General features: G+C 41.1%; 2 protein-coding genes across 3 annotated transcripts; one reads left to right on the top strand and one right to left on the bottom strand.

Moving 5' to 3' along the window:
* Nucleotides 1–2,782: 2,782 nt before the first annotated feature.
* On the top strand, nucleotides 2,783–12,792 carry mydgf (myeloid-derived growth factor). The gene is made up of 6 exons (XM_044043837.1): nucleotides 2,783–2,999; nucleotides 4,206–4,256; nucleotides 4,410–4,471; nucleotides 4,865–4,946; nucleotides 8,455–8,527; nucleotides 10,660–12,792. Exons 1-6 carry the CDS (start codon nucleotides 2,844–2,846, stop codon nucleotides 10,737–10,739), a joined length of 504 nt encoding a protein of 167 aa, XP_043899772.1. The 5' UTR covers nucleotides 2,783–2,843; the 3' UTR covers nucleotides 10,740–12,792.
* LOC122780685 (serine/arginine repetitive matrix protein 1) lies at nucleotides 7,544–21,800 on the bottom strand. Of its 2 annotated transcripts, none has more exons than XM_044043835.1 (4): nucleotides 19,645–21,800; nucleotides 15,925–17,048; nucleotides 12,393–12,666; nucleotides 7,544–8,225 (listed from the first exon to the last, which is right to left on the bottom strand). In XM_044043835.1, exons 1-2 carry the CDS (start codon nucleotides 20,749–20,751, stop codon nucleotides 16,074–16,076), a joined length of 2,082 nt encoding a protein of 693 aa, XP_043899770.1. In that variant the 5' UTR covers nucleotides 20,752–21,800; the 3' UTR covers nucleotides 7,544–8,225; nucleotides 12,393–12,666; nucleotides 15,925–16,073. The 2 variants fall into 2 exon arrangements, with proteins under 2 accessions (XP_043899770.1, XP_043899771.1); XM_044043836.1 differs by having other exon boundaries at nucleotides 12,528–12,666.
* Between the last annotated feature and the right edge of the window lie 5,495 nt (nucleotides 21,801–27,295).

The raw sequence follows: 27,295 nt of genomic DNA, 5'->3' as shown, positions 1-27,295 counted from the left end.
GAGACTCCCAGTCAACAAGTGTCCGAGCCAACAGGCGAGACTGCACTGACACAAAGTATGATGGAGGCCCGTTTGTTGCTTGTACAGACAAAATGTCAATAGTGAGCGTATTAGTGTTCCATCTCCTGATATTTCATTTCAATCTGTGCCATCAGGCCCCTGGTTTTTATGTATATAAACATAAAGACTGTGTTATAAGATAAACATTGTAACATAGTGATAATGGCTTTTTTGGAGAGAGTTGGATGAAAATAAATCAAATGATGAGGTGAAAACTACTTGGAGCTGAGGAGAAGTCCTATTAGTCATACGTAATTTCTCACTGTGGAAAAATTGTTAGTTCACTTATGGGTTAGAGTTTTCAAGTGCCAATAATGTGACTATTAAAAATCATGGGTTTACAGAAGACTTGCTCACACTGTTGATTCATCATGATGCATTCAGTATATTCAGCAGGTATTAAACATTAAAATATTAACGTTATAATGAAATAGATTAATAACACAACGAGTAAAAAAATAAACTGCAACATTAATTGGAAAAACAAAAATAAATCTAAAAATAATTCACTTTTGAAAGCGACTTCAAAGAAGACAATGTGCTTCCCTGATCTCCACCGATCATTCCACAACTGAGGAGCCTGAACAGAGAATACCTCTAGTTTGAGGTCAGACCATGAAAGAATAAAGTTACAAGTTTACACACACTTATGTTGTCTTTTTGTTTTTTTCTTCAGTGTTTTTATGACTGGTCTAAGAGCCCTTGAATTGCTTCCTTTTGACAAATAAAGTATTTTTTTAATTGAATTGAACAAAATGGAACATTTATCACTGATGACTACTCAGCCAAAGATGTTGAACAATGTTGTTAAAAAAACAAACGGAAGAAGAATTTCCTGTGCAGCTTCCATCTCATGCTGATTTGACAAAGACAGAATAGAAACATGTTTTCATGGTTGAGCTCTCTAGTTGTTGTTCTGCTCTAAAAAGTGTTATATTAACTCAAATCTGATGCATTAAAGTGTTGATTCTCAGCACTTGTTGCTGTTTTTGTGGACTGGAATATGAACCTCAGTGTAGGTGTTCTGTTCATGTTTACTTTTTTGAGAATAGTTTGTTTATGGCAAAGAGAAGAAGCTATTTATGTGAGAACGGTGGAAATGACTATTTTCTCTCCTCCTGGTATTACACAGCTGGCCACTTGACATCCTGACGGAGGACACAATGTTTATCCGGGCAGGACAAGGACTCCCTAAGTCTGCCCATTTACACATCATTATAGACGCAGTTTTCCCTGTTTGAAATAGAAGAATGTGTGCCCAATAATCCTCGTACTTTCCCTGGAGGCGCTGCTGTGTAAATATAAAAACACTCAGCAGACTGTGTCAGTAAATACATGCTGGTATTAATCCTGTTATTGTATAATCCTTGGGCTGGGAAGTGGAACTGGACAGGGAGGACGTCTGAGTGAGGCTGCAGAGGCTGCAGGGAACATGGGGCAGGCAGTTGGTTTTTGGTCTGAATTTAAGTCTAAATGTCTGTATTGTTTTATTATTTTTACACAAGAGTGTCTGACTATGTTCAGCAGTCTCCTCACGTACCAAACATCAGTTCACAACGATACACAGCGTTACACTTCACATGGAGGTTCCAGACACAGAAAAACACAACATTTTACAGACATGCAGGAGCAGATGCATGCTGTCGCCTCTCACACAAAGTGATGTTCTACTGTGAAAACAAGAGGAATGTAAACGCACAGCAAACATGTTTGCATAAGAACATGATTGTACTGAGTTGAATGTATTGTGCAACAAACCTGGATACAAGTATCTACAAGTAAATATCCCCTAAAGGTTTATGGGTTTTAATTTATTAGAGGATATACAGTACAAATAATGTTTTTTTGTGCTTTACAAACACTAAAATCGTTTTAAAAAGACATTTTGATTTTTTTTAGATTTGTACTTGTACTTGCATTTGTACTGTTTTTAAAATTAGATTTTAGCTAATTGAATAAACTGTTCTCAGCAGGCTGTAAATAACTGTTTATGCACTTTTTACTGTACATGTCACATTATGACACACCAAAGCAACACTTACATGTACATCAAAGCATTGCCAAGACATCATTTACTGTTTACTATTACTTTTGTTGTATGGGAAGAGAGGAAGATGAGATCATTTAACGAGACAAGAAATGTCTATCTATAATTACTGTTGGTTTCCGTCAGTTTATATTGCATTGATTTGCATTTACCTTTCATAGATACACCAAGTTTTTCACCTCCTTCAAGCATAAAAACGTTTAAGCAATATTTGAAACTTAGATGAAAAAAAACCTTCAATAAATAATTATTATAATGATTTTGTATTTTTCCTTGTACATATGGCACCACTACTTAAATACAGTATAATATGGTAATTGATTTAAATGTAATTAATTTCTACGACTATTCCCCGATAATTACATTAATAGTTTGGCACTTTTAAGATGGTTGAAATAGTGTTCTACTAGTACAGTTGTTACAGTGCTATGTTTCATCCCTGTTTTCACAGTCGTATATGAGCAGTAGAAAAATGGTTGTTTGGCGACATCGTGTGGCCAGTAAGGGTAATGTTGCAATTCTGTACAAAACATTTTTTATTATTACGATATATGTATACATGATTTTACGTCTGCAATTGTGTAAAATTGTGGAGTTTTTATTTTTAAGCCATGGAGTCTTTATGTTTATATTTTGGTTTTGTTTAGTGACGGGGGGGAGGTGACGTTACTCACATGCGACGGGACACACGGCGCTGTTTCTGAACACCAGTAACAGTAACAGACAGCAGGAAGACATGGCGAAACTCTGTGTTTATATGAACTGTGTTTTTGTGCTTGTGTTCGGGTTGTCCTCCTTGTCTGTCCCGGCTGAGGCTTCTCCTGAGCAGACGAAGACGGTGGAGTTCAACGTTAAACCGGGAGGAGTGGTGTACACATTCTCCGAGGCATTTGTGAGTGAATTAAATTTAAATTAAACTTAACATCTCTGTCATTTTCACTCTGTTTCCCCCTCGCCTTCAATCACCTGCCTATACTCTAATACTCGAACTAAAGTTTAACTGTTCAATTCGCCATGTTATTGTTATTATCTCCGTTGTTGCTCGTCAGTCAACGACCAAAAACTCGTAACAGCAAACATATCACGAAGTGGTGATGCATTAATTTATTGTATCTTTAATGTTGTCATACATTTACTTTATTTGATATTTTTTAACCACATAATGGAAAAACTACATTTAGCTGTCGCAGGTTGATGAAGACACAGCCCGTGAGCGGCTGACACGTCGTTGCCACACTGGCTTCTCTGATTGGCTGAGCTTAAATGAACGAGAGCTACTGTTATAGGTTGAAAGTCTACATTTCATGTCTGGGCATTAAAACGTATGACTATTTTTTTACTGACACTAATATTTTGTATTTAACATACTTTGATTAATGTCTTAAGCTAAATAATAACAAATGTCCATCAAAATAGATGCCTTATCTACTACAGCAGCCATTTTGACTTGCCATCACAGGAATAGCACAGGTGTTTCTATTAACATTAATGACGTTTTTAAAGATTTAATTAGATAGTTGTATAATATGTCCTACAAGAATGTATGAGAACAATGGGAGACAGGGAATACTGTTTGCCTTATGGCGTATTTAATTTTTGATTCACGATTCAAGGATCATTGTCAGCATCAGAGTAAGCCATTATCTTTTTGATATTTTATAATATTGATATAGATCATAATTTAACTTTTATTGTGACATATATATATATATGTATATATATAATTATGTTGTTATGTTTGATTAAAAGCTGTTTAAATTCCAGTTCTGGGAGGGAGGATTTCTCTCATCTGTGTTTTTGCAATGTTTTGGTCCTCAGACCTTCATCAACAACCTCAACATTAAATCAGCCAAATGTTTTTCTGTCAATCAGGTTGAAAAAGGAAACACGCTCATGTACATTCTAACTCTAACCCATGTATCTCTAGAGCGCAGTTAAGATAAGCTCTGAAGTTATTTTTATTTTTAACCTTCAGCTGAACACTGACACTTAATTAACAGTGGGGGTTATTGAACTGCAGTCAAAGTAACTGATTGGTTAATAATGGCTGTCATAGTAATATGCAGGATCAATGCACTAACTACCACTCTCATCACAGAGGGATTATGAATGTTCCTTCACTTACGCTTCACAAGGGGGAACCAATGAGGTGAGTCTCTCACTTATTCATCATCATCATCATATTATTATTATTATTATTATTATTTTTATTATTATTATTAGAATTATTATTATTATTGTTATTATTAACTTTTATTTACAGCAGTTTGAAGCAAATTTCTCTTCTGTTTATACTTAACAGCAATGGCTGATGAGTGTTGGCCTGAGTGATGATGACACGCTGTTTTCCTGTTCTGTGTGGAGGTGACACACACACACACACAAAACAAACTTGTTTTTTATATTTTAGTTAGGACACAGGACACAATGCATTCCCTAGCCCCTTATGCTAACCATAACCATCACATCTAAATGCCTAACCCTGAACCTATACGCAATTCTAACCCTAAACCTTAAACCAGGACTTAACCCTTTAAAGTTGTGGGACCCAGACAAAAGCTTGCTGCAAATCAATAAAAGTGGAATATACAGTTTGCACTCCCTGTGTCACACTTTTGGTCCTTGAATTTGAGGGAGCTGATCCTGGAAAGTCAGTGAAAGTTCCCCTGAAACATAATTATGACGACTGAATATGTGGATGAATATATGAAAGTGACTTAAAGTTATTGATGAAATATTTTCCCACATTTCCTCCAGGCCTCAGGGGAAATCTTACCTGTTTTTCACTCAGTTCAAAGCTGAACTCAAGGGAACCAAGATTGAATACGCCAGCGCTTATGTAAGTATAAAGAAACACTCTTCAATGTTACGTAACATTGTTAACTTGAGTTTGTATTATAGTGTCAAATGCACCTGGTTGCCAGCAGCCAGTTTCACCATCGATATCTTTCTACCTAGATTTGGTAACTTGAGACCCAGCAATGCATTTTGTCCCATGTGACGGACAATGGTTTCACAGCTTTATTTCAAAAACAAAACGGTCTACAAGAATAATTTGTTGGGCTTTGTCCAATGGAACAGAAACTCTGTCTCTCCAAAATGGCTGCCATACCGACCAGCATGTTTTATAGGCACAAGAAAAATAAAATGAATCCAGATATCCAGATATATATTTAAGGTAAAAAAATTGTATTTTTTAAGCATTAGTTTTTAATCGATAGTTTGAGGTGGTTTTGGTAACATATGTCTATATTTAAAGGTGTAAGAAACTACGGAGGCCCTCATATCCCAGAGGGTTATCATTCTTCTTTTCATAGTATTGCTATTGTAGAAACACAATGGTGCCACAGAAGCCAAATGATATTTATTTTAAAGTGATTTATACAAACATATTATGGGAAGTATATTCAATTTCTGCCTTACAACCCTTATAAATGTAAAACCCTGGACCTTTAATGGTAATCCCATACAACATAGATCAAAATAATCACACGGTGGAGTAGTGGTTAGCAATCTCGCCTTGCAGCGAGAAGACCCGGGTTTGAGCCCGGTTGGAACAAGGGCCTTTCTGCATGGAGTTTGCATGTTCTCCCCGTGTGTGCGTGGGTTTTCTCCGGGTTCTCTCCGGGTTCTCCGGCTTCCTCCCACAGTCCAAAAACATGCAATGTGGGGATTAGGTAAATTGGACACTTGGAGGGAGTGTGAGAGTGAATGATTGTTTGTCTCTATCTGTGTGTGGCCCTGCGATGGATTGGCGAACTGTCCAGGGTGTACCCCGCCATTGCCCGATGTAGCTGAGATTGGCACAACACCCCCCACGACCCTCTGGTGGAGGATAAAGCGGTTAGATGATGATGACTGACATTTTAGAATATGTGAAATGATTATTTGTATCTTAAAACAAGTTAAAACACATTAAATGTGTTTAATGTTGAACAACAGCAGAAATGATGTACCCATTTATGCAACTAAAGAAATGCTAATTAAAAAAGTAAAAAAAATAAAAACCTGACACTGATCTTCAGTGTTGTGGAGGATAGACTGCACTATAATATGCACAATATATTTATATAATACTGTTGGTGCAACACATTATGAACCTCCCCCTGTGTTTTTGCTTCTTAGCACTTTTACTGAATGATTAGTTGGAGTGGAGCTTGTGTTGGACAGCAAAAAGCTCACAGGACTTTATGACCTAACAAAGACAAAGTGCAGTAATGACTTTTTCCTTGATATTGCCTCACTACCTCAGGCAGCCTGTCAGTGCAGAGATTAAGCTTCTCATTTTGAGCCAAAGTAAGTTAAAAAATGTAGAATTCAATGTGTCTGCACAAATGTCAGAAGTCAGGGGTATTGATTTGATGTTGATGATGAACATTTCTGCAAAACCTGCAAGTAATAAACCAGCCACCTGCACACCAGCAAGACATTTATCAGGGTAAAGGCTGAGATCTTAGGAAGATTTGTTTGTGCTGCACTTTTCTCACCTGATGGAAACAGCTGTCACTGTGCTGTCTCAGTTTCTATGACGGAGACGATTACTGTCACATGTAATGTCACTGTTTATTGTTTTGCAGCGGTGGGCTTCTTATTTACAGATGCATATGTAAATTGCATTACCATGTAAGCATAAATGGGGTCAGGTTTCTCCAAGCTCACAGCGATATGGACTTACCACATAGCTACAACTGACTTTTTATTAGTACTGGTTTATGCCACAAATTGCTTTCAATAAAAATAGGAAAACTGCATCGCCAATTATAAAGGGATTTAATGGGATGTGTCAATGGAAGTGTAATATAATATTCATAATTATATTTTTATTTATAAATTGTGGAGACCTGAATCCAAGAATTGTGGGGTTTTTTTTTTTGCTTAAAGCGTTTTCAAAGAAACTATGATTAGAATAAATGGCAAGAAATTGCCAATCATTTGGTGGTGCAATTCAATGCATCTATTTCAAGTGTAACACAATTAAGTGAACAAATCATAAGGAGCAGAAAGATCACTGTAAGAAATGTGTCGAGTCAGCATCTCGCAGCGATGAGCTGGTGCTCAGTCAATTTACTAAAAGGAGGAGAGGAGAGGAGAGGAGAGGAGAGGAGAGGAGAGGAGAGGAGATCCCTTAGGATGCAGATGGGCAGTTTGAAGATTTGAGGAAGATCCTTTTCGTTCATTAACAGTCTTAGCTGTGGGCTTTTGTTTAGTTGGATATGTTTAATGTCACAGCATCAAAAAAAAGTCAACCTCATTCCAAAATTATAAAAGCTGCAATATTAACCAGTGAAATGACATCACTGATGTGAAAGCTTGCCTTGACACTGGTTCAAAACTGGTTCAAAAATGAATACATGAAAAAAAAAAAAAAACCTGTGTGGTGTGCAAACGCCTTACAAATCAAAAGATTTCTTCCATTGAATGTGACAAGCTTCAACACAATTTTTTATTTTTTATTTTTTAATTTATTCAGAATAAACAAACCAAACTCTGTCTCTAGAGACGGCCACATGTGTTTCTCTGTTACCCGAGCGACACCTTTGTTCCATGTTGCAGGCTTGGAGTCAAGTTCACCACTTGATGCCACTAAATCCTATACACTGACTGTTTGAATGTCACCTCAACATCAGCTGAAACGGTGTGATGCAGAGTGTAGCTGACACTATGAGACCCCTGAGCAAATTGTGATAAAATATGCTTTTACTTGCATGTTGGACCAGTCTTTGCAATATGTCCCCTCCTCTCATACATAATGTCTCCATGGAAACGCATCATGTGCTCACCACGTCCTTTGCACATTTTTAGATCCTCTCTTGACAGTTAAAGCTAATACTAGCTCATACCAACTCTGTCAAACTAACACAAACGGAGACGTTGAAAGTAACAAACTTTATTTGTCCTTGAAACCAAACTCCGGATCGTCTTTGCACTTAATGTTTCACTATGGGAGGTGAATGTCTGGACTTTTCCGAGCACAGGAAGTCCACCGTGTCTGATGTGGTCGTCAGTGAAGTGAAGTGCACCTTGACACGCCTCCTTCCTCCAGCAAGGACAGTCTCCTGACACACAGTCCTTAATGAGAGCACATGATTCAGCCTCCTGCCTGCTCATGCTCGGTGCCCTGCAAATAAAAAAAAAAGCAAACGCAAATAACTTCACTATGTGACGGGACTGTAATAACCTTGCATACACAAACACACCTGCCACCCCCATGCACGATCTACTTGACCTTGTTGTCGCAACCTCCAGCTTTCCTGCCTGTCTGCAGCACCACCTCTTATCCTGTTAATTTTTCTCCTTTTCTCCCTGTTCCTTGTCCTCCACATCACTTCTGCTGTACGTGTCTCCAGTCGCAGTCTGCAGCAGCAGGACACAGTGACGTTCCCTTGAGGCCGGAGGAATTTACCATCAAAGACTCAACAGGTGAGAAATTGGTCAACCTCAACTGCTTGTCACGTCAATCTCTCAGTCCACCTCCCTGGCTCCCTCCCTCTCCTTCATTTTTGCGAGTTCCCTGCTGATTTCCCTTTAAGCATATGTGCCAGCAGTGAGTGGGTTGTCATTTGTCCCTGTAGATTATTTGTTGTTTTTTAGTTTCTTCCCCACTGTGTGCCTTCAGTTCCAGACGTTGACTAAGTAACAACTCTAACTCAGAGCAATTTACTGTAACTGCCATTTTCAGCAGATACGACTCTGCAGTAAAGAAGCATACTGACTGAAAAACTCAACAACCATCACGCACTTAAACATAATCCCATTTCTGGGAAACAATGTCACTTTGCAGCAGATACATTTCCTTTTTTAGATGCGTTAGAAGTTCTCTAACTTTAGAAGTTCGAGTTTCCGTTAGGGGGAGGTGTGGAGTCATGACTAGACTCAATTTACCACACCAAGAATTGAAAACTAGAAAACAAGTAATGGCAGTTGAGGCCTCCAGAGAACGACACTGTCGCCATCTACAGGCAAATAATGTTAACCTTTTTGCCACCTGCAGACAATGAGTGTGACAAAATAAATGATTTTGGTTTTTGTGTAAAACACATTTAGGAGACATTGTATTTACTTAAACTAGCACTTTGCCGTATATTGAGATAAGACTCTAGCTCTGTACTTGATGGACAGTCATGAGACTGATTTCAGTGTTTATTAGACATTCGGATATTGAAGTAAATCTTTCAGAATCCTGAATTTAATCTGTAATATTTCAGAAGCGTGGATATTAAACAAAGTTTGCTTTTCAATAGAATTAATCACCTAACCAGAGCAAACGGCATATTAACATGGAGTGAGACCCGTGTTCATATACAAGGTGAGGCACCAAGATGAACACAGATAACCCAGGTTTCTCATTTACTCTGTTATCTCTGTATCTGTGCCCCGTTTCTTTTTCTTAGGAAATGAAAACTGGTTTGTTCTCCCCTCCCCTTTCTTCCAAAGTAATGAAGGACAACAGATACACTATAGGCACAATGTACACGGAGGTTTTTCTCAGTCAGCAAGAAGAAAAAAAAAATGCTGTAGAGAGCAGAATATTTTTAGGTTGAATATCTTAAACAAAAAAAGTTGAGCACAAAGCAGCAGCTCTTAAAGAAAACAAATGCAGTTGTAGGGATAGCTGCATGCAGGGGACAACATAAACCATTCTTACCATCAAGACATGATGAGTTCAGGGTAATGTCGGGGAATGTGGGTGCAGACATTCTCTGGATTTTTTCATTCGCATATGACAGTTCAGTTTGTGATTTTCTGAGTGGGACACACTGACAACAGCAGGAGATTGTCCACAGGATACAGGCAAGGGGTGTGACATCTGGTTTGAGCAAACAAGACACATGTCTGTCCCTCTAACTGTGAATCCTTTGGAGTTTCTGCTGCTGCATTCTCATATAAGCTTATTCAGCCACTAACCAGGTTTTATTAAGGAGCCGACAGGTGAATAACTGGAGCGACTCTTGCAGGCGTCTGAAAGCAGCTATATTTGTTTGAGGGCAAACTGTAAGTTAGCATCAGCCTGATTCCTTCAACAAAACAGCCTGCTCTGCAGCTCCGACACTTTGGAAAATTGTTAATGGTTTAGGAGAGTGGCAGACTGTAAAGGTGCACCAGTGAATACATTTGTCTTCATGTTCATGGTGACTTATACTGTCTCTGGTGGTTTCATTCAGCCACTTCTTAGCAACCACCTTTTTAAATATGCATACATGCTTAAAAAGAGAAAATGTGATTTTTTTTCAGTTTCTTGTTTCCACAGACCTTATTTCAAGTGTCTGTCCACAAACTGATCAACTTCTGGATGTGGGAACCATAAATGTTTTAAGAATCATTCCTGCAGCACTTTATTACCGTCCGTGCCTATAGATGGTTCACGTCTACGTCTGTTTGTTGAGCTCTTTCTGCTGTTACTTTAAAAACAGGCAGTGCAGGTCAGACTGGACCTGCAGCTTTGAAAATGCTGCCTCTGCAGCTCTGTGGTCAGGTGATGCAGAATTAGTTCAGGCTTTGCGTGTCCTTATTTCTGTGATAATGTGAGGTGTACTCTCCCTTCTGACTTCTAGTGACCCACAACGAAGGAAAGTTCAGTGCTCAACTCTCCAAATTGGTCGCCATCGGACGGACACGACACGACGAGCTGTAAGCGGTCAGAAGGGTGACCTGGCTTTGTTCATGCTGTGACCAGTCACAGCTCTGAGTTGGGGGCTCAGTGTCCGTCCCTCATCAATGAGGGGTGAATTTGGAAAATGTTCCTCCTAAATGACAAGTAAAAAATTGAAGTAGGACAATACTGATGCTCTGGTACGGCCTATGCAGCAATTTGTGTGGTGAATTTTTTTTTTTTCCAAGATGGTAGATTTATGCTACTTTTGACAAAAATAATTAAACAGCAAGCAGCTGGTGGAGTATCCCAGTTTCCCTCTCTCTCTCTTTTTTTTTTACATAATGTCCTAGTTAAATTTATGCCATAAGATTAAGTGTTTCCATAGTTTGTGAGGCTCTTATATTTACAGCAAATAAATCTGCCCTGATCCACTGGGGACGTATGTGAATGTATAGGGGATTGGCGTCTGGAGGTTTTGTTGAGTATAGATAACACATTTAGAATTGGGAAAGGATTTATCCATCTTGTGTAATCCTAAGAGGAAAGTGAGTAATCCCCAATATCGTCATGGCACACACATAAACAATTACATTTTGCTCAGTCTCATTCTGTTCTAAAGCTGCTGTTGAGCCAACGCCCCAGTCTCTGTTTATCTTCATCTGTTCCAGATAACTCACATTTGATCCTCCATAATCACAATTCAGTATTATTTGTGATAAGTCTTTGTTTTGTGCTTGCTTTTTGGGCCAGAAGTGATACTTATCATATGGAATTAAAGGTCCAGTTTATAACAATTAGTTGGGTTTATGGGCATAAATTGAATATACTACTCATAAGTGTAAAAAATACTTTAAAATACCTTTATAGTAAGATTCCTACACACACGTTAGGCAGGTGCCTTACTTTACAGGCTGCCATTGCGCACTGCCAGTTTCTGTAGTAACCCAAATGGAAGTAGCAGAAGCTTGCAATGCAAACAAAAACGGCTCCACCCACATAAACCAGATGCATGAACTAATTAAGGAGAAAGTGGAGAGCGGAAGAAAGGAAATTATTCTGTATTAAAATCCTTTTTGCAAAGGCCACTGTAGTTCCCTGACACTTTTGGATAATGGAGAGGTGAAGGTAGGAGTCTCATTAATTCTTGCACTCTGGACACACTGAAGCATTTGTAGCAAACTGTCAAACAATACCAGTGCAATGTTGTTGTTTAAAAACCTGAAATTACAAAGAAATATAAAAGTTCTCAAATCTCCAAAGTTTGAAATATGTTTTCTTTTTCATTTTGTGCCCGCAAGATTACAAATGGAACACAGTCCATATAAACTCAATATAAGATCAGACACACAGTCGATCATTGGTCCTCATTCTGCCCAAAAAATGTGGACATTATTAGAAGCTTAGCAAGTAAATCAATTAAATCTGTTACATTTTATTGAAAATAAGCCCTTAACATTGTCCCTTAGCAATAATGACCACACATCTGTAATAATCTGTTGTTTTTTTAAAGTCAATTTTAAGTTTCAGAATATTTTAATCTCAAATATATATGGTGTGTACATAGAGGATTGACTTTCATCGTTGAGTGTCACGTGTGGATCAGTGAGTTTATTGTGCATGTCTCAGAGCTACATCATTATATCACATCTGCTCCCTCTCGTCTCACTGCTCTTATGTAACAAGTAGGATTACCTTTATCTCCCTTACACTGATCCAGCCCTCTTAGATCCACACAACAGTCCAGAGGATGATGTCTGGGGATAGATTTCAGATTTGAGTATTGTGCTGCTTTGTCTCTGTGGTGGGATTATGGTCTGAGGTTCGTACCTTTCTTTGGTCTTGATTTGCTTTCCATTGTCTGGCGTTTGGCGTTAAGGGAAATGCTCATCAGGGATGTTTGTGTGTCCCTCTTGTCACCATCGAGGCACCCTCTGGGGTTTCCACAGGAAATTACCACGTTCAGCGCCTGAGTGGAAATGGACAAGATCTTACTTGCTTTATATTTATAATTTTTTTCTACTTCTTGATTGTTCTCATTTCATGGTGAAATGATAAGTACAGTCTGTTTCAATAAAGACATCTTGGCACTGCTCTTGAAATGTGCCGTTCTTTACTTTACTAATGATTTGACTAAACTGCACCACCCGTGGCTTCATTAAAAGATAACAAGAAGAGAAACAAGCAAAGGCATTAAATGTCCTTGTGAGTGCTTCGGCCTTGTGAGAGCAAATATGGCCAAAAACATTTTTAATGCCCCCGTCATATCTGTCCAAAATATCAGTTTAACAGTTTTAGTACCAGTGCTAATGCATTCCTAATTTATATCCAGTTTGTATTTTGCATAAAAAAGCCAGGTGTTCTGCATACAAATGAGACGTCATATGAAGCCTCATATTATTGAAGGCATAATGAAGAATTTTCTTCAAAAAGTATTCTGCAAGCGTGCTCAATTAAAATATATTGTTCTGGGATAAATGTTTCCATGAGATAAAACGCTTCCATTGTTTCCTCTTGATTTCTGGGGGGAGAACAGCTTTGCAGAGAGGATCCGCTAAATCCAGAGCTTTTCATATACAGTCTAAGATTCAGAGGCACATATGGGAGTGTACAGAGTGGTGATCTATGAGGGCTTATAGAGATATAGAATCAGGAGGGATTTATTCATCTGATGTTAAACCAAGAGAAAATGAGAACTCTTGATCGTCCTCAAATTGACATCGGCAGTTTACAATTTACCAAACCGTGCGCAATTTAGAAGCGTTTTAATGGCTCTAACTATAAAACTTCTGAATGTAATGTAGAGAGAGTCTGTTGTATGGTCGCACTAGCAAAGCTGTTACAATAGAATCACAACCTGTGCCAAGAAACGCCCACAGCCTCCTGCTCGCAATTAAAGCAACGTACGGCAAAGCAGAAAGACTCGTTTCCAGTTTTGTGGCCTTGTGGGAAGAAAAACTGACACTTTTGTTCTCTGGATTGTTGTTCCACTGAGTAATACGTCTCCGTAGCACAATAGCTCTTTGTTTACCAACAGTTCAGTCTGTCTCTGGGATCCAGAGCTGTCTAAGCTGTCATCCAAACCCTAAACAAATATCACTCCTGTTTACCATCACACACCTGTGTAGACGTGTGCTTTCAACTTGTCTGCCCACAGTGCGACCATCGGGAAAATATAAACCCGTTGCTGCAGGACACAGGTTAACAAAAAGCTCGTCCAAGACCTTAAATTGGAGGCATTTTTATTCATGTTAGCAGAGAATAGCTGGTTGGGCCACAAGTGACCTGTGGCGAGTGGTGAGAAGGGTACTTTTAAAAACAAGAAAACATTCTGTGCTTCCAGCATTCCCATCAGACACAGCCATATTGTGCATTCAACACACCAGTGAGTAAGTGTCTGCCCCACACCAGAGGGCTTTCAAATCTGATTAGATTTTTCAAATGTGCGAGACCACAGGCACAGCAAACTTTGTAACTGATTTTAACTTGACGTTTTAATCCTGAGAAAGCACGGACTAGACGATCCATTCAAGACGCAGGACCACACATTTGGCCTTTAATCAAACCATTTCAGGGAGGAGATTCCAGGGATTTGGAATCTCGCGGAAACTTGTGTGATTTAACGTGACGTAAACAGACACAGAGGCTGACTGTCGGCGTCAACAGTTAATAGCTGTTGTGTGTGAGCGATGTTTTGTGCTGAGGAATGCCAAAAACAGTGGGCGAAGTCATGGCTGACATTCAACTGGGCTTGAACAACGGTTACGCTTTCCCGGTCAACTCACTCTCATTGGTTATTGTGGGGTCCTGCTCACGCCCCATGATTCATAGTTGCATAGTTTGACAAGATAATCTGTTCAAATCACAGGGTACCCACGATTGTTGGAAGGGCCAGATCAGGACCGAAATGTGGCCCGTTATCCTCTAGTTCATTCAAATCACATTCAAAGATCAGAATTAAAAAAGTAATCAATGAAGCTGATGACTCTCAGTGCATGCAGTGTGCACGTTTGCCTCACTCTTTCCCCCCCGTTTAACAAGTCTAATCTAATGAAAGCTAAAATGCCCCAGAAATATCTTTTAAAAATCAATATACATAGTCTTCAGATATATTCTATTGGTGTGTATTAATCTACAGTGACATTCCCAATAACAACTCTACCCGTGACATTTGTTTGAAAACACTTAAGGGAGTTGGGGCTAAAATGTTAAAAATCTATATGAAATTTCTTTGTGATTGCTTCAGTAGGAATAAACGGGCCGGAGGTGCATTGCCTCAAAAGTCAGAAAGAAATGAGAAATGGTCTAACTATTGTTCTGGGTTTTTTTTTTCTTCTACAACTAGAAACAGATTTCCCCAACAAGAAATCACTTGAGTAACATTTCAAAGAAGATGACATCAGATGACTGAAATTAATAAACCATTGATTTGTGTGCTGTATTTGTGTAATGAATCCAGCTGGCACTCCACACTTTTCCCCCTCTCCCTTCTCTACACACACACACCTGCCCCCTGTTTCTTTCTCTTTGCATGTCCTGACATTTGGAGGGGAACAGATGGAGACTGTGGTCAGGTCGTTCATGCCAGAAGCAGAGAGGTAGATGGGATTTTTTGAAACACCAGGGGCCTGTTGAAGGGTACAGTGAATAGCCGGCTGCCCCCCCCCATACGCTCATCCTGATGCTGGGCTGCAGTGACCCAGTCAGAACAGAGCCACTTGGTCTGCTCACTTCTTATCTGGCCTTGTTAAATGTACCGTCTCGAGATCTGTCACAGAGCTTTAGCCTTTCTGACCCTGCATTTGTCTTTCATACTCCTGAGCCTTAGTCGTCCGACTGGCACTGAGTTCACTATATAGTGTCTCGACCCCTGACAACAATTATCTGACCCTGACAATGTTAATACATGATAGTCGCAGTGTCTGGTCGCCTCTGTTGAAGTGAACAAAAGTCATTATCTCTCCCTTCATCTTGTCATCTTACAATAATTACAAATCCCTTCATATTTCTGTCTAATTAGCCCTTTCCCCTTTAACTGTGCAATCTGCGGCCGTCAGAGCTGGAGTGCAAAGTGAGCATCTGTATTGAGGCTCTTGTTACCAGAGCAGTAACCCAGACAGATGTTACAGTGCCCCCGTGCATGTTCACCACACTCAAGAGAAGTGTCTAGAAGGGGAGAGGGAGAAGGACGTCAGCAGAGCCAAGCTGTTCCTCCTGACATACTCACCCCAAGTTGCGTCTATATCCTGTCACCTTGGAAACTTGGTCTCAGCTCAACTTGGTGACCCTGAAATCAGTCTTCACACTTGCAGAATGTGTGGCTGGTGCTGTGAATGTGGTTGTGTTCCATCAGCCTCCCGCTCCTGCTGCATTGTCTCACACCGTGGTCGAGAGCAGCCTTCTTTTCTCTGGGTACGGAGGTGTTTTACGCGTCTCCTTCACCTTCTTTGTCGGTTCAGAGAGTCTGTGATGCGGATATGGTGGAGGTTTGCGGCCTCTGCGGCCCTTTGCTGGCGCTTTAGCTGTGGCTGCAGAGGCAATGCACACCTGTGAAGCTGCATGAGCAACTCCTGCTGAGGATGCTTGCCTCTCTTGATCAGCACTGGGTACAGTTTGCATTTCTGAGTCGGTGGGTGGGCAGCTGGCAGATGGAGGCTGAGTTGATGATGTGGAGAGCAGGCCAGCACATAGGTGGTCGCTTTGTGAGGTCTGATAAGAACCTACTTGTGTTTCTATGATGACAGATGGGCTAAGGACAGGGGGTGGGTGAGGCTTTGGAGATAGAGTGGAGGGAGGGGAGATCGGGCTGACCCTGGTGGACGAGGATGGACCAGGGGAATGAGGCCGAGAGACGGGGCTTATGGGGGGATGGAGGTTTACCGTTAGAGGAGATAGACCAGGAGTGGGAGGTCGAACAGGGAGGCTTCTTTGGGGTGGCAATGTGAGGTCACGGGTGGTGAAGTTTTGAAGCTGAGGTGGACCGGATAAAGGGAGATTATTGTTGTCCGGCAGTGCTCCATCTTTTCTGGGAGAACACCCAACACCACAGGTGAACCGAAGAGATGGCCTCCTCTCTGATGAGAGTGGGCACAGCTGCACACTTGGAGGAGACTGGCTCCTGCTATGCTGATCTCTCCTGAGGGCGCCAGATGAGACTGTGGTTCCTGGCTGTCTTTCAGACTGTGAGGGCCTCTGATGATCACTGCCTAATCTCACCTCACTGGAACTGGAACCTGAACTGGAGCTAGTATCGCTCGTAGGCCTGGCACTGTCACCTCCTCTAATCTCCTGTTGCTGCTCCTCCTCGCTCAGAACAATGGATGACGTTAGGTAGTCAATCTGCTGCACCACCTACAAAAAAGTATAGACAGTGATGAACAAATAAACAATGGAAACATCCCACAGTCTTTTTCTCAGGCAGATCAGTGAATTATTACTAATCAAAGTATAATTTGCTGTGGTTCTGAAAGGAGCTTTTTAGTCTGAGTCCTGCTTTAAAAACTCAAGTCCAGGAGTGGGTAAGATGTGGGTATTATGAAATAAAAGTTATTTGGTATTTGCAGTTTTAGAATAAGCTTCAGACAAGGGCCTTGCTTTATGGAGTTTCTACAGCAGCCCAAATTGACAAACCGGCCAGAGCATGTGTTTTGCAGTTTTGAAGCAGAAGCTCACTACGTGGTAGTGAAGGAGTCCTCGGTTTGTTACAATTTGCCGTCTCACCATTAGGTGTCATTAATCCTGACACACTGCACCTTTAAGTTGCATTACTGGACATGTTTGAGTCCACTATATCTGGACCCAACCTCTGCTATACCCTGACTAGAATATTTTTCAGTTTTCTTCATTTAATAGTAGATAAAATGTAGGACTCGCTGCTCACAGTTAAACTCAAGGTCTAATCTTAAAGATGTTCAATTTATAGCTGCTGGAATCTGGAAGCAGATCCTTTTCCTTTTTTTTGCATTTCTTGTATTATTTGGAGATTATACAGTTTTGGGTGATTCCTTTTTTTCCACATCATGCTACATTTCTAAATTAAAGCTATTTTTTTGCAATGGACTCGAACCAGATGTATAGCTCTAATCTGCAAGTATGTCACATTAGCTTGTACTACTGAGTGGAAAAATGTGTACCTCAGCCAAGAGCATATGAGAGTTTATAGCAGGGGCAGGATTTGTGAGCTAAATTTAAGTGTGTATGTGCCTTAATACCTTATACTGGATTGTGAAAAATGTTCATGCACATATGTGCATGTCTAGATGCTCGTAGCTTAATGTATGCAGTATATAAGTGTACAGTGTACACATCCTTCCATGAGTCAGAGTCAGGTTGGTGGCCACACACACACATGCACACACACACACACAAATAACAAAGGCTGGAGAGATTGGAGGAAATTACACTGGGGGAAATGTTTGACCTATCTCTCCACCTGCACTGTGTTCACAGATAAATCCTTAGCCCATGCAACAACAAATGAATTATTGTTTTGTTCTGTATGTTCAACAACATCCTCTCTGAAGTCAAAAGATGACCTGTTTTTTTCATGCTGTAGCTCTCCTGGCCGAGGCAATTCCCCTTACTTTGAAGTCCACATCAAGTGACTCAGGGAAGGTGCTGCTTGTTAATGTCAGAAATCAGAGGAGATAAAAGAGCAGGGGACACCAGTTTTCATCTGCCACTCCCAAGAGTGAGAAACAATGTTTTTGATCCCTCAAGTCTTCATATACAGTAAATAATGAGTGCTAAGGGATATTGTTGTCTTCTGCAGGACATTTAAGTTGTTGTTTACTCGATGTTCTGAGTCATACAGTTGTGTCTGATGTGCCACAGTGTCTCAGCAGAAGATCACTGCCATGTGATTCTTTTCTCATGAGAGGTATTTAGTGTTGCTGTATTTATTATGTGTCTAAACGTCCTAAAAGAAGAAGAATCACTCCAATTTATCTCCAAATAAAAAAAAACATGGGTTGCTGCTCATGCAACAGAATGATAAAACAAGGTTTTGAGGGGAAAAAAGATTGCGACCAAAGTGTTCTCTTGTGCCTTGTCTTCCTTTGATCTGTCGTCTCTGTCATTAAAATGTGGGACTTTCTATCACAGTGCCTGTTTGCTCGCTCTTGTTCTTCCCTTCTTTCTGTACAGCCTACATGTCTTTCATCAGTCCTGTCGAGCACAAAAGCTCACAGCCCGGGATGATGAGGTTCATATATTCTATTTAACTGCAACCCTTCAGATCAAATAACCAGAGGTAAAGATGTTCACGTCATTTGTGGTGGATGAGGACTACGAGGCAGTGATGCTCATAGATATAAATGGATTATTAAGACGCATCGGACGCTATCCAGCTGTGTCTGCATGGAGCAGCAACTGTCAATAGGGAGGGAGAGTGGAGGGAGAGAGGAGACGGGATGCGGAGCGGGAGGCTTTGCCTAATGTCACACAGCATCATCTCAGCAACCTCTGAATGCATCAGGCCAATGGGGCATGACTATTATCTCATTTTACCTCAATGAAAAAGGAATGCATTAACTGAAGACGAGTGCGATTAATGCCTGCAGACAGATGATGACAGAGGGGAGTTGGAGAAACACTTTGCAGACTTCAGTGAAGTCGTGCAAACCCTGCTACTGACTTTTTAATACATGTTAAATTCTGCTGAGGATGTGCATTTATTATCCATGTGGATGTGAGCCCCCCAGCCTCTTTAAACATATGCTTGACTATTTCCTGCATGAGGAGAATGTATGAATTAATGTCAGAGGATGCAGTAAGCTCCCTCTCCCTCCCTCACTATTCTTCACTGATTTTAGGTCAGTACTGAAGAGAAATATGATGCTTTAGTGGGTAAAATGGTCGACTATGCGACACTATAGTTTTTGTCTTGTGTGACTTTCTCGCTCTGTCTTATGAGCACAGCAGTATCAACAAAAATCTGTTGCCTTACCTCTTTCATTTCCTGGTGAACATCTCTCAGTGCGGTGAGCACCTGCTCCAGATTATCCATCACCCGTTTAATCTGATGTTGCACTGCCTTCCTGCTGCAGCCTGCCTCTTGCTTCTGGGACTCTCCTTCACTGTTGGGTCTGCGCCGAATCAATGTCCGGTTCTGGCCCAGGACGGCAATATGCTCCGAGCTTGGTCTTGGTTTCCTGGAGCGTCGTAGTGTTGCGGTGCAGCCGGGGTCTTTATTAGGAACCTCAGTGGGGAAGATGACTCCATTGACAGTCCCGCTGAAACCCTCTACAGGTGGTTCCCTCAGTGCCGTCAGGCTCTGGGAGTTCCTGCTCTGTTGTGTGATGTAGCTGAAGCTGGAGCTGAACCCTTGCTGCCTCTCTATTAGTCCCTGAGTGTCTGGGCTGACCCAGCTGGACGAATGGAGGTCTCTCTGGTGGAAAATGGCATGGCTGGCATAGTCCCACACTTTCCCTCTCCTGTCCTCCATACATACCATAACAGGCCCCTTACAGTGGGGCTCCTCAGTCAGCAGTGCAGGAACAGGAACAGGAGGGGGTCCCACTAATGGTCCATATTTCCTCACTGAAGTTATAGTCCTGTCATTCTGTGACTGACTCAAATGACTGCTGTCGTTCCTACCAAAGGTGTGGTTATCCTGTGCAGAGTTGCAGCTGTTGGTCAGACCTTGTGACCCGTCCCCTGGGTTGATCTGTGTGTCAGGGTCTGGGACTAACTCTCGAGACTGGTTCCACCTAATAGGACTGTCCTCCCTCTGCTTCCCCAGACTCCCTGGAAGGATGTGTGGCCCCCGTAGCACCACTGGTAGCATCCTTGCCATCGCCATGCCATTACACTTAAAGTCACCCTTCTTCCCACGGTCCTTTCCCTGGAAGGAGAAGAATCCAATCCCTTTGGGTCTCTCCAGAGGGGTCAGGTTGTTGCGGGCCTCGGAGTTGGATTTGTGCAGCCTGCTGAGCCCCAGGTCACTGCTGTGGTGGGACTTCAGACTATTGCGCAGCCATGGGATGAATTGAGGGGCATGTGGCTTGAAGCCTTTTTGCTCCCCAGAAGCTGGAGCCCTGCTGTCAGAGAACATGGTGATGGTGGATGTCCAGCAGCCTCACAGGCAGACGAAGTAGCAGAAGAGGAACAGGAGGACTCCTGAGATGCAGAGAGCTTCCTCCTCTTTTTCCATGAATCTCCTCCTACCTTTGCCATTAACGTAGAATCTTGGACAGCGTGTGTTAAGTCTCTTTTCCTCCTTCGCTCTGTCTTTCCTACTCTCTTTTCAAAACTTTTATTAGCCTTTTCCCTGCTCAGCTCACATTTCACACATCTGCTGCCCTTTTCCTACTGAAGCCTGTTTCTGATTGTATCACCCTGCCTTTTTCTCTCTGGTTCTGTGTCTCCTCCCACAATCCTCTCTGTTGTAGTGCTCCTGAGCCTCTCACCCCCTCATTGGGTCGGCCTTGGAGACGCGGATGGCCTCTGTCTCTCCGTCTTCTCTCTCTGCCTGCCTGCGTATCACTGGCTCAGTAGTACTGGAGGCTTCTCTCTCCCTCTCCCTCCCTCTCTCTCTCTCTCTCTCTCTCTCTCTCTCTCTCTCTCTCTTTTCTATCTCCCTCTCCCCCTGCACTGCGCTGCTCTGCCTCCTATCCTTTCTCTTTCTTCCTCCCACTCCCTCTCATTGCTTTAACTCACTTTCTGTTTCCCTCTTTTCTCCCCATCTGTCTCTTCTCCGTTTCTCTCTGCTCTCATCTGAGAACCTTTTATCATCCTGTCTTTGCAACTCTCTTCTTTTTTGCTCCCTGCTCTGTCACTCTCTTTTGCTCCCTCTCTTTCCCCACATTCCCTTTGCCAGATAGAGCAGCTGAACTTCAATCAAAAGCCAGTATTATTAATCCCCCGTTAGCCGATGTATATCCATGTGATTCCCCCTGCCATTGTTCTCATCTGATTACTCCTTCCTTGACTCAGCCCTCCACAATTAAACACTGCTTATGAGATTCCAGAGGGGTTTTAAAGGAGAAGAGGAGGATGCCAGCAGGAAGGGATGTGGGAGGAGCAGTGGGGGGGCATAGGAGCACATAATTGCGACCTACAAGATCAGAGCTCAACACCAGTTTGACAGGAACTATAAGCTGCCCAGCTACAAACAACAGCCTGAGAGTGGCACAGTCCTCCACAGTCTGTTGTCAGCAAACAGTATCGTGTAACACCCTAGTTGTGCTCTTGTTTTATTCTCTGCCACATATCCAACTTGCGTTTGCTCCAATTATGCAGAGACAGCTGCTATTTTCAAGTTTTATTATTCACAGGCCCATTCTTTGCTGTCTGGATTAGATTTCTTGCGTCTGACAAGCCTAAAGATGCCTCCTAGGTGCCTTTACACTCAACTGCCACTGCATGGATGAGTCCCCTCCTCTCCGGCAGCATCTGAAATGAAAAGACAGCAGCAGAGCCGCACAAAAGACCCAGTAGTTTGCTGCCACTCAGCAGTGAGACACTCAAGGCAATGGTCTTGCTGTTAGTCAGCATGGCAATTTATTCCTCCGGCGGTGCCCTGTTAAAATATCCATTCACTCACTTACATATTCCACAACACAGGTAAGCAGGAGAAGAGGAAACAGACACAGGCCTGGCGTAATCTGCAGGCTAGGAAGATTCCTGCCTGCAAGTCGACAGACTGCTGTCATCGACCACTAGTCAGAAAAAAGAAAAGACACAAACAATAAGCAGTAGAAGTCGCAGGGCAGTCACTGTTAACCCATAACAGCGCTTTTTCTTTCTTGGATGCTTTCATATTTAAGGATATAACTGTGAATGCATTGTATGTGGGTTTCTGCTTTTTCATTTCAACAATTTTAAACCGAATTTCATTTTAACTTGTTGTTGGTGATGTTATCATTCTGCCCCTGTTTGGTCTTATATATCTTGTCTTATATCTTTGTAATATTATTTGTATGCTGCATCTTCATCTGCAAACACACTGTCATGCAATACTATCAGACCTGACTGAGTGAGTGTTTGTGTCTTTATCCCAGAACTGATGAATGAACTGATGTTTTAAGCAGCAGAATTTGCAGTGCATGAATGTCACGGGGCGACATGAAATGTAAACACCACTGAAAGAGCGGTGTGGAGCTGATGGGCTTCGTCAACATTGTGTGAGCTCATTGACAGGTTCGAATATGATGGACATTTCACACTACAGTTTTAAAATTCTTCCACTTGGTCAAATGAAGGATTACTGATGCTGCAGTGTTTGGTTTTTTTTTACTTGTAAAACTTGACAGACACACAGTAAACAGTGTAGGGATTTTATTTTCTTTGAAGGAAGTGACTTTGACGTCAACCTTTTTTTTCCATTTGATTTATTTTCGTCTCAATCCCAACTTCCTCTGTTGTTGTGGGAATGGGACTTGTATATTTTAGATCCACTGTGTGATGATCAAATAACACATCTATCTCTGTTATTAGGAAATAAGGAAAAAAAACTATATTTTCTATGGGGTGAATGTTAAGTTGGAGCTTTCTCTTTCACAATTATATTGCGGAAAGTCAACAGATTGGCCTTCTGTTAAGGTTTTTCATTGGTAAACAGTTTACAGTTTTACAAAGAGCGATGTGTTTATGGTACACAAACGTCTGCCACATTGGTCAGCCATTTAGTTGGCTGTTGCCTTTTAAACTGAATGGACACAAAACGTTTCTATAACTGCAGTACAGGCAGCACTGCAAACTTTTCAGGAGCCCTTTCAAACCAATTTAGTGGCAATTTTCATTTATTTACTTGAATTATAATTTTTTTTTTTTTAAGCATCAAGACATTTGATTTCATTGAACCAAATTTCACCGAAAAAACAGAGTAAGTTTATCTTTCCTTTTAATCGTTTTGATCTGCCTAAACCTCTGTGAGTCTCCTGTCCCTTACTTAGGTCATTAAATAAAATGTATGGAGCAGGAACCTCTGTGTGGAAGATGTGTTATGAATGGTTGCCAAATCACATTATTCTCTGATGTCTTTTAATACATCTCTTATTCTTTCCACAGTAAATGTCATATATTGGTTGGATCATGGAGCCACATTTTGTTTGGCGTCTGGAAACAGAAACCTGCTGCTATATTTGGTATTTGTCAATATTACTATACTGTGTATATAGATTATGTTAGTCCAGAGAGTAAAAGAGACAAATTGTGCCGTGGATATATTAATTAGGGTATTTTATCATTTAGCAACACTTTTCACACTGATGTTACCCTCTTTACACTGAACAGTGGTACTCAAGTAGCATTGTAATCATACACAGTCCCAACATGTTGTTCTTTTTTGATCTCAATCAAGGTTTTAAATTTTATTTATAAAGCTAAAAATACAGCTTACAGCAAACTGGAGCACTGCACATTTAGTTAATCTTAGCATGAGTGATTGTCTTTAAAAGAAAAAACCCTTACCTGAATGTGTGTCCAGGCGTGCATGTGTGTCTGCAATGCATTTGTGTGTGTGTGTGCAACGCAGACCTTTAATCCATGTCTCTTAAAAGTCTCCCTTTTCTCTAATCAGCCACCCACTTTGTGTGGCCCATAAATAACATGGCGGTGAAACACACAATCATTGCTCATTTTAAAGTCAATGTGGAATAATAAGTAGCTGTCACAGTTGCTGTCCATTTAAGGCTGGCTTGACAGCCTCTTAAGTCCGCTGGCCTTTCCTCCATCTATTATATTAATGTGTTGAAAATGTGTGCAAATAAATGCACTACAAATCAGCACAGGAAGGGTTTTAAAGTCAAGGAAATTAAATAAAATGACTTTTTCACTTAAATGTCGGCAAACCCTGCTTGTCATGCAACCTTTTGTTAGGTGGGACAGCTGGGTGAAGACACTCGGGGCATAAACCCTCCCTATAACCTTGTCTCCTGCCTCCTGTAGTGCTCCCTCGCTTGCTTTGAGTCATGTAAGAGGCCGACTGCCCGCTGAGACGCAGCAGAGCATGTGTGTCAGGGCACTTCAGCTGCACGCGTGTGATTGCTCAACCTAACTGCCTCTGTAGGTAAAGTATCCTGGTTGAATTTCTTTGAGGGGAAATAGACTGTCAGAAAAAGGAGAGAGGGACAGAGAGAGCAGTGCCTTACCAACCTAGGTGGTAAACATCGATGTAAAAGTGGAGCTTTGAAAGGCAAGGCCTCATGTCTGTCAAAATGTCCTGTGCAAAATGGCTTTTAGTCACAGTGTGAACACCTTAGGGCACGTTAAAGGGAACTTTCCGTGCTATGGTCACCTGCCATTTCTTCACACAATTGTGTTTGAAGCTGCATTTTCATAAAGTTAAAATGAGAAGCTCCCAGAGAACACAATGTTCTTTTTTGCAGTATTAAATATGAAAGTGAGCAGATGCTGTCTCCCCTGAAGTGTCCAGTGTCACGCTGGTGATGATCCTTGGGGCTTCGCTGTGTGTGTCTGTTCTTGTATTTGTCACCTCTTTAGGATCATTTATGGCATAAACACTTACCTTGTCAGGACCAGGACCAGTCCTCACAGGGACCAAAAACCTGGTCTTGAAGAGGCAGAACCTCAAGGTCAGGTTTAGAGCTAAGATTATGGTAGTTAGGTTAAGGTTAGGCATCAACTGGTTATGGTTAAGGTTAGGCTAAGTCTCCAGGAAATGAATGTAAGTCAATGCAATGTCCTCTGGATTCATGGAAACCAGTGTGTGTGTGTGTGTGTGTGTGTTTTTCTGTGTGTGTGCACGCGCGTGTGAGAACATCTCTGCCGTTCCTGTCCTCCCGTGTATTTTTGCATTGTTTGCTCATTCGATTCCCCTCTGTCGTGCTTTTCATCCTTGAACAACACATCAGTCAGGTGCTCTCTGAGGACTAGAGAGAGGAAAGTGACTGACATGGGGACGCGGAGAAAGAGAAGAAGTGAGATGGAGAAAAGGGGAGAAAGACAGGGGGTAAAAAAGGAGTTTTGAAAGACTTCTAACTTGGAGGTTGACATCATAGCTGTGCTTGCCAGAGGGGAGAGCACCTTTAAGCATACCGGATGAGTAACGATGTGGAGGGACTACAAAAGCAAGGTAATACATGGGCAATGCTCTGCCTGCTAACCTTCATGAGATTGGTGTTGAGAAAAAATTTGCAGAAAAGGTCAGCAAAGGCCTCTTGTAAATGGCTATTCCGATTTAACACTGTGAGCAGACTAATGGGATTCAGGGAGCATCGACGTCACTGTTAGACTGAGATGTCCACGAGCCACACATGGACAGCAGACACTGTCGTGACAAACTGCTTATCATACAATATGTAACCACAGCAACATCAGGCAATATTTACTTGTATCTGCTGCTGAATATATTTTCAATCTTTCAATATAACACACGTGTTATTTTGCACTTTTCTTTTCAGAGCCACTCATCTTTTGACAGCAGCACCACCACCTTCTCTCGTTAGGCCAAACAAGTCAAAATTGGAGCCATTTTCTCTCACAAAATCAAATCAAATTTTATTTGTATAGTTTTTTTGCACAGTAAAAAAAAAAATATCAATGAACTATTAAGATTCAGAAACATGTATTTTCCATGTTGATGAAAAGCCAACTTATAGTACTGTGCAAAAGTCTTTGGTCACCAGATTTGTTGTTTTAGCAATGCTACAAGGACCATAAAGTTGAACTATTTTTAATCACTTTATTGGAACACATCCAGAAAATACAGGAATCATGAATTCAGTTAAAATAACACATTAAGGGTTACACATTAATGTTAATGGTAAGACCTGTGTTTGTCCAACTGTCAAGAAAGATCTGCTGTACAAAAGGTTTATTACACCAGGTTTGTTCAAGTCATGCTTGAGCATCACATGCACACGTAGCATGAGATAAACTGTCTGTTAATATATAAAACTAACTTTCAGCCATGTCATTCCAACTCAAATGTCAGCGATCACAGAATTTTACAGACATAGAAACAACAAAGCTGCTGGCATCCTAAGAAGAAAAGCACAACAGTTAAAAGACGACCAAATTAAAAGAGGCATCTGTTTGTTTAGAAAAAAAAACTTTTGTAATGGAAACCATAAAGTGCTGCAAACAGTGTAAGTTGAGTGCATTTATTGCACTTGGCACAAAGGCAAACTTGAGTTTGTTGCACTTAAGTCTGGGGTAAATGAAAATGTATTTACTATTCATTTTACCCTGTGTCTCATCATTTTAATGGATGAATCTGGAAGCTTTTCCTGGATCACCTGGCAGTGAGCCACCAACACTCAGAACAACTTTATTGTCAGACTGAGTCTCAGCTTATAATGTTCATCAGAGTCCGCTTAAAAAAAACAACACATTTCACAAGCAAGCGTGGAGGTATGTAGGAGACAGAGAACAATTGTACACATCCGTATACAGAATATATCCGAAATAGAGCTTGGCATTTTTGTCCCAGGCTAAGATAAGAGGTATCCACTGAATCACAAACTTTTTATATGGGTCCACTTTTTAAAGATGACATGTCACTCAATATATTCACAACATAAATATGTTGTTCGTGCCCCTTATAATATGTCTGACTATTTTACTGCCATTTCTAATACACCTAATATTGGTTTGAACATGTAAATCAGCCATTTTCAAGAGATACTGTATAT

Source organism: Solea senegalensis, linkage group LG14, assembly GCF_019176455.1.
Source record: "Solea senegalensis isolate Sse05_10M linkage group LG14, IFAPA_SoseM_1, whole genome shotgun sequence".
Taxonomy (NCBI): domain Eukaryota; kingdom Metazoa; phylum Chordata; class Actinopteri; order Pleuronectiformes; family Soleidae; genus Solea; species Solea senegalensis.
This window is presented reverse-complemented; position numbering and strand designations above follow the sequence as displayed.

Bases quoted from the DNA above. Each gene is read 5' to 3' on its own strand.
- mydgf (XM_044043837.1), top strand. From the start codon at position 2,844: ATGGCGAAACTCTGTGTTTATATGAACTGTGTTTTTGTGCTTGTGTTC. The intron at 3,000-4,205 runs GTGAGTGAATTA...CTCTCATCACAG, and splicing joins ACACATTCTCCGAGGCATTT to AGGGATTATGAATGTTCCTT. The intron at 4,947-8,454 runs GTAAGTATAAAG...ACGTGTCTCCAG, and splicing joins TTGAATACGCCAGCGCTTAT to TCGCAGTCTGCAGCAGCAGG.
- LOC122780685 (XM_044043835.1), bottom strand. From the start codon at position 20,751: ATGTTCTCTGACAGCAGGGCTCCAGCTTCTGGGGAGCAAAAAGGCTTC. The intron at 17,049-19,644 runs GTAAGGCAACAG...ACTTTTTTGTAG, and splicing joins TTCACCAGGAAATGAAAGAG to GTGGTGCAGCAGATTGACTA.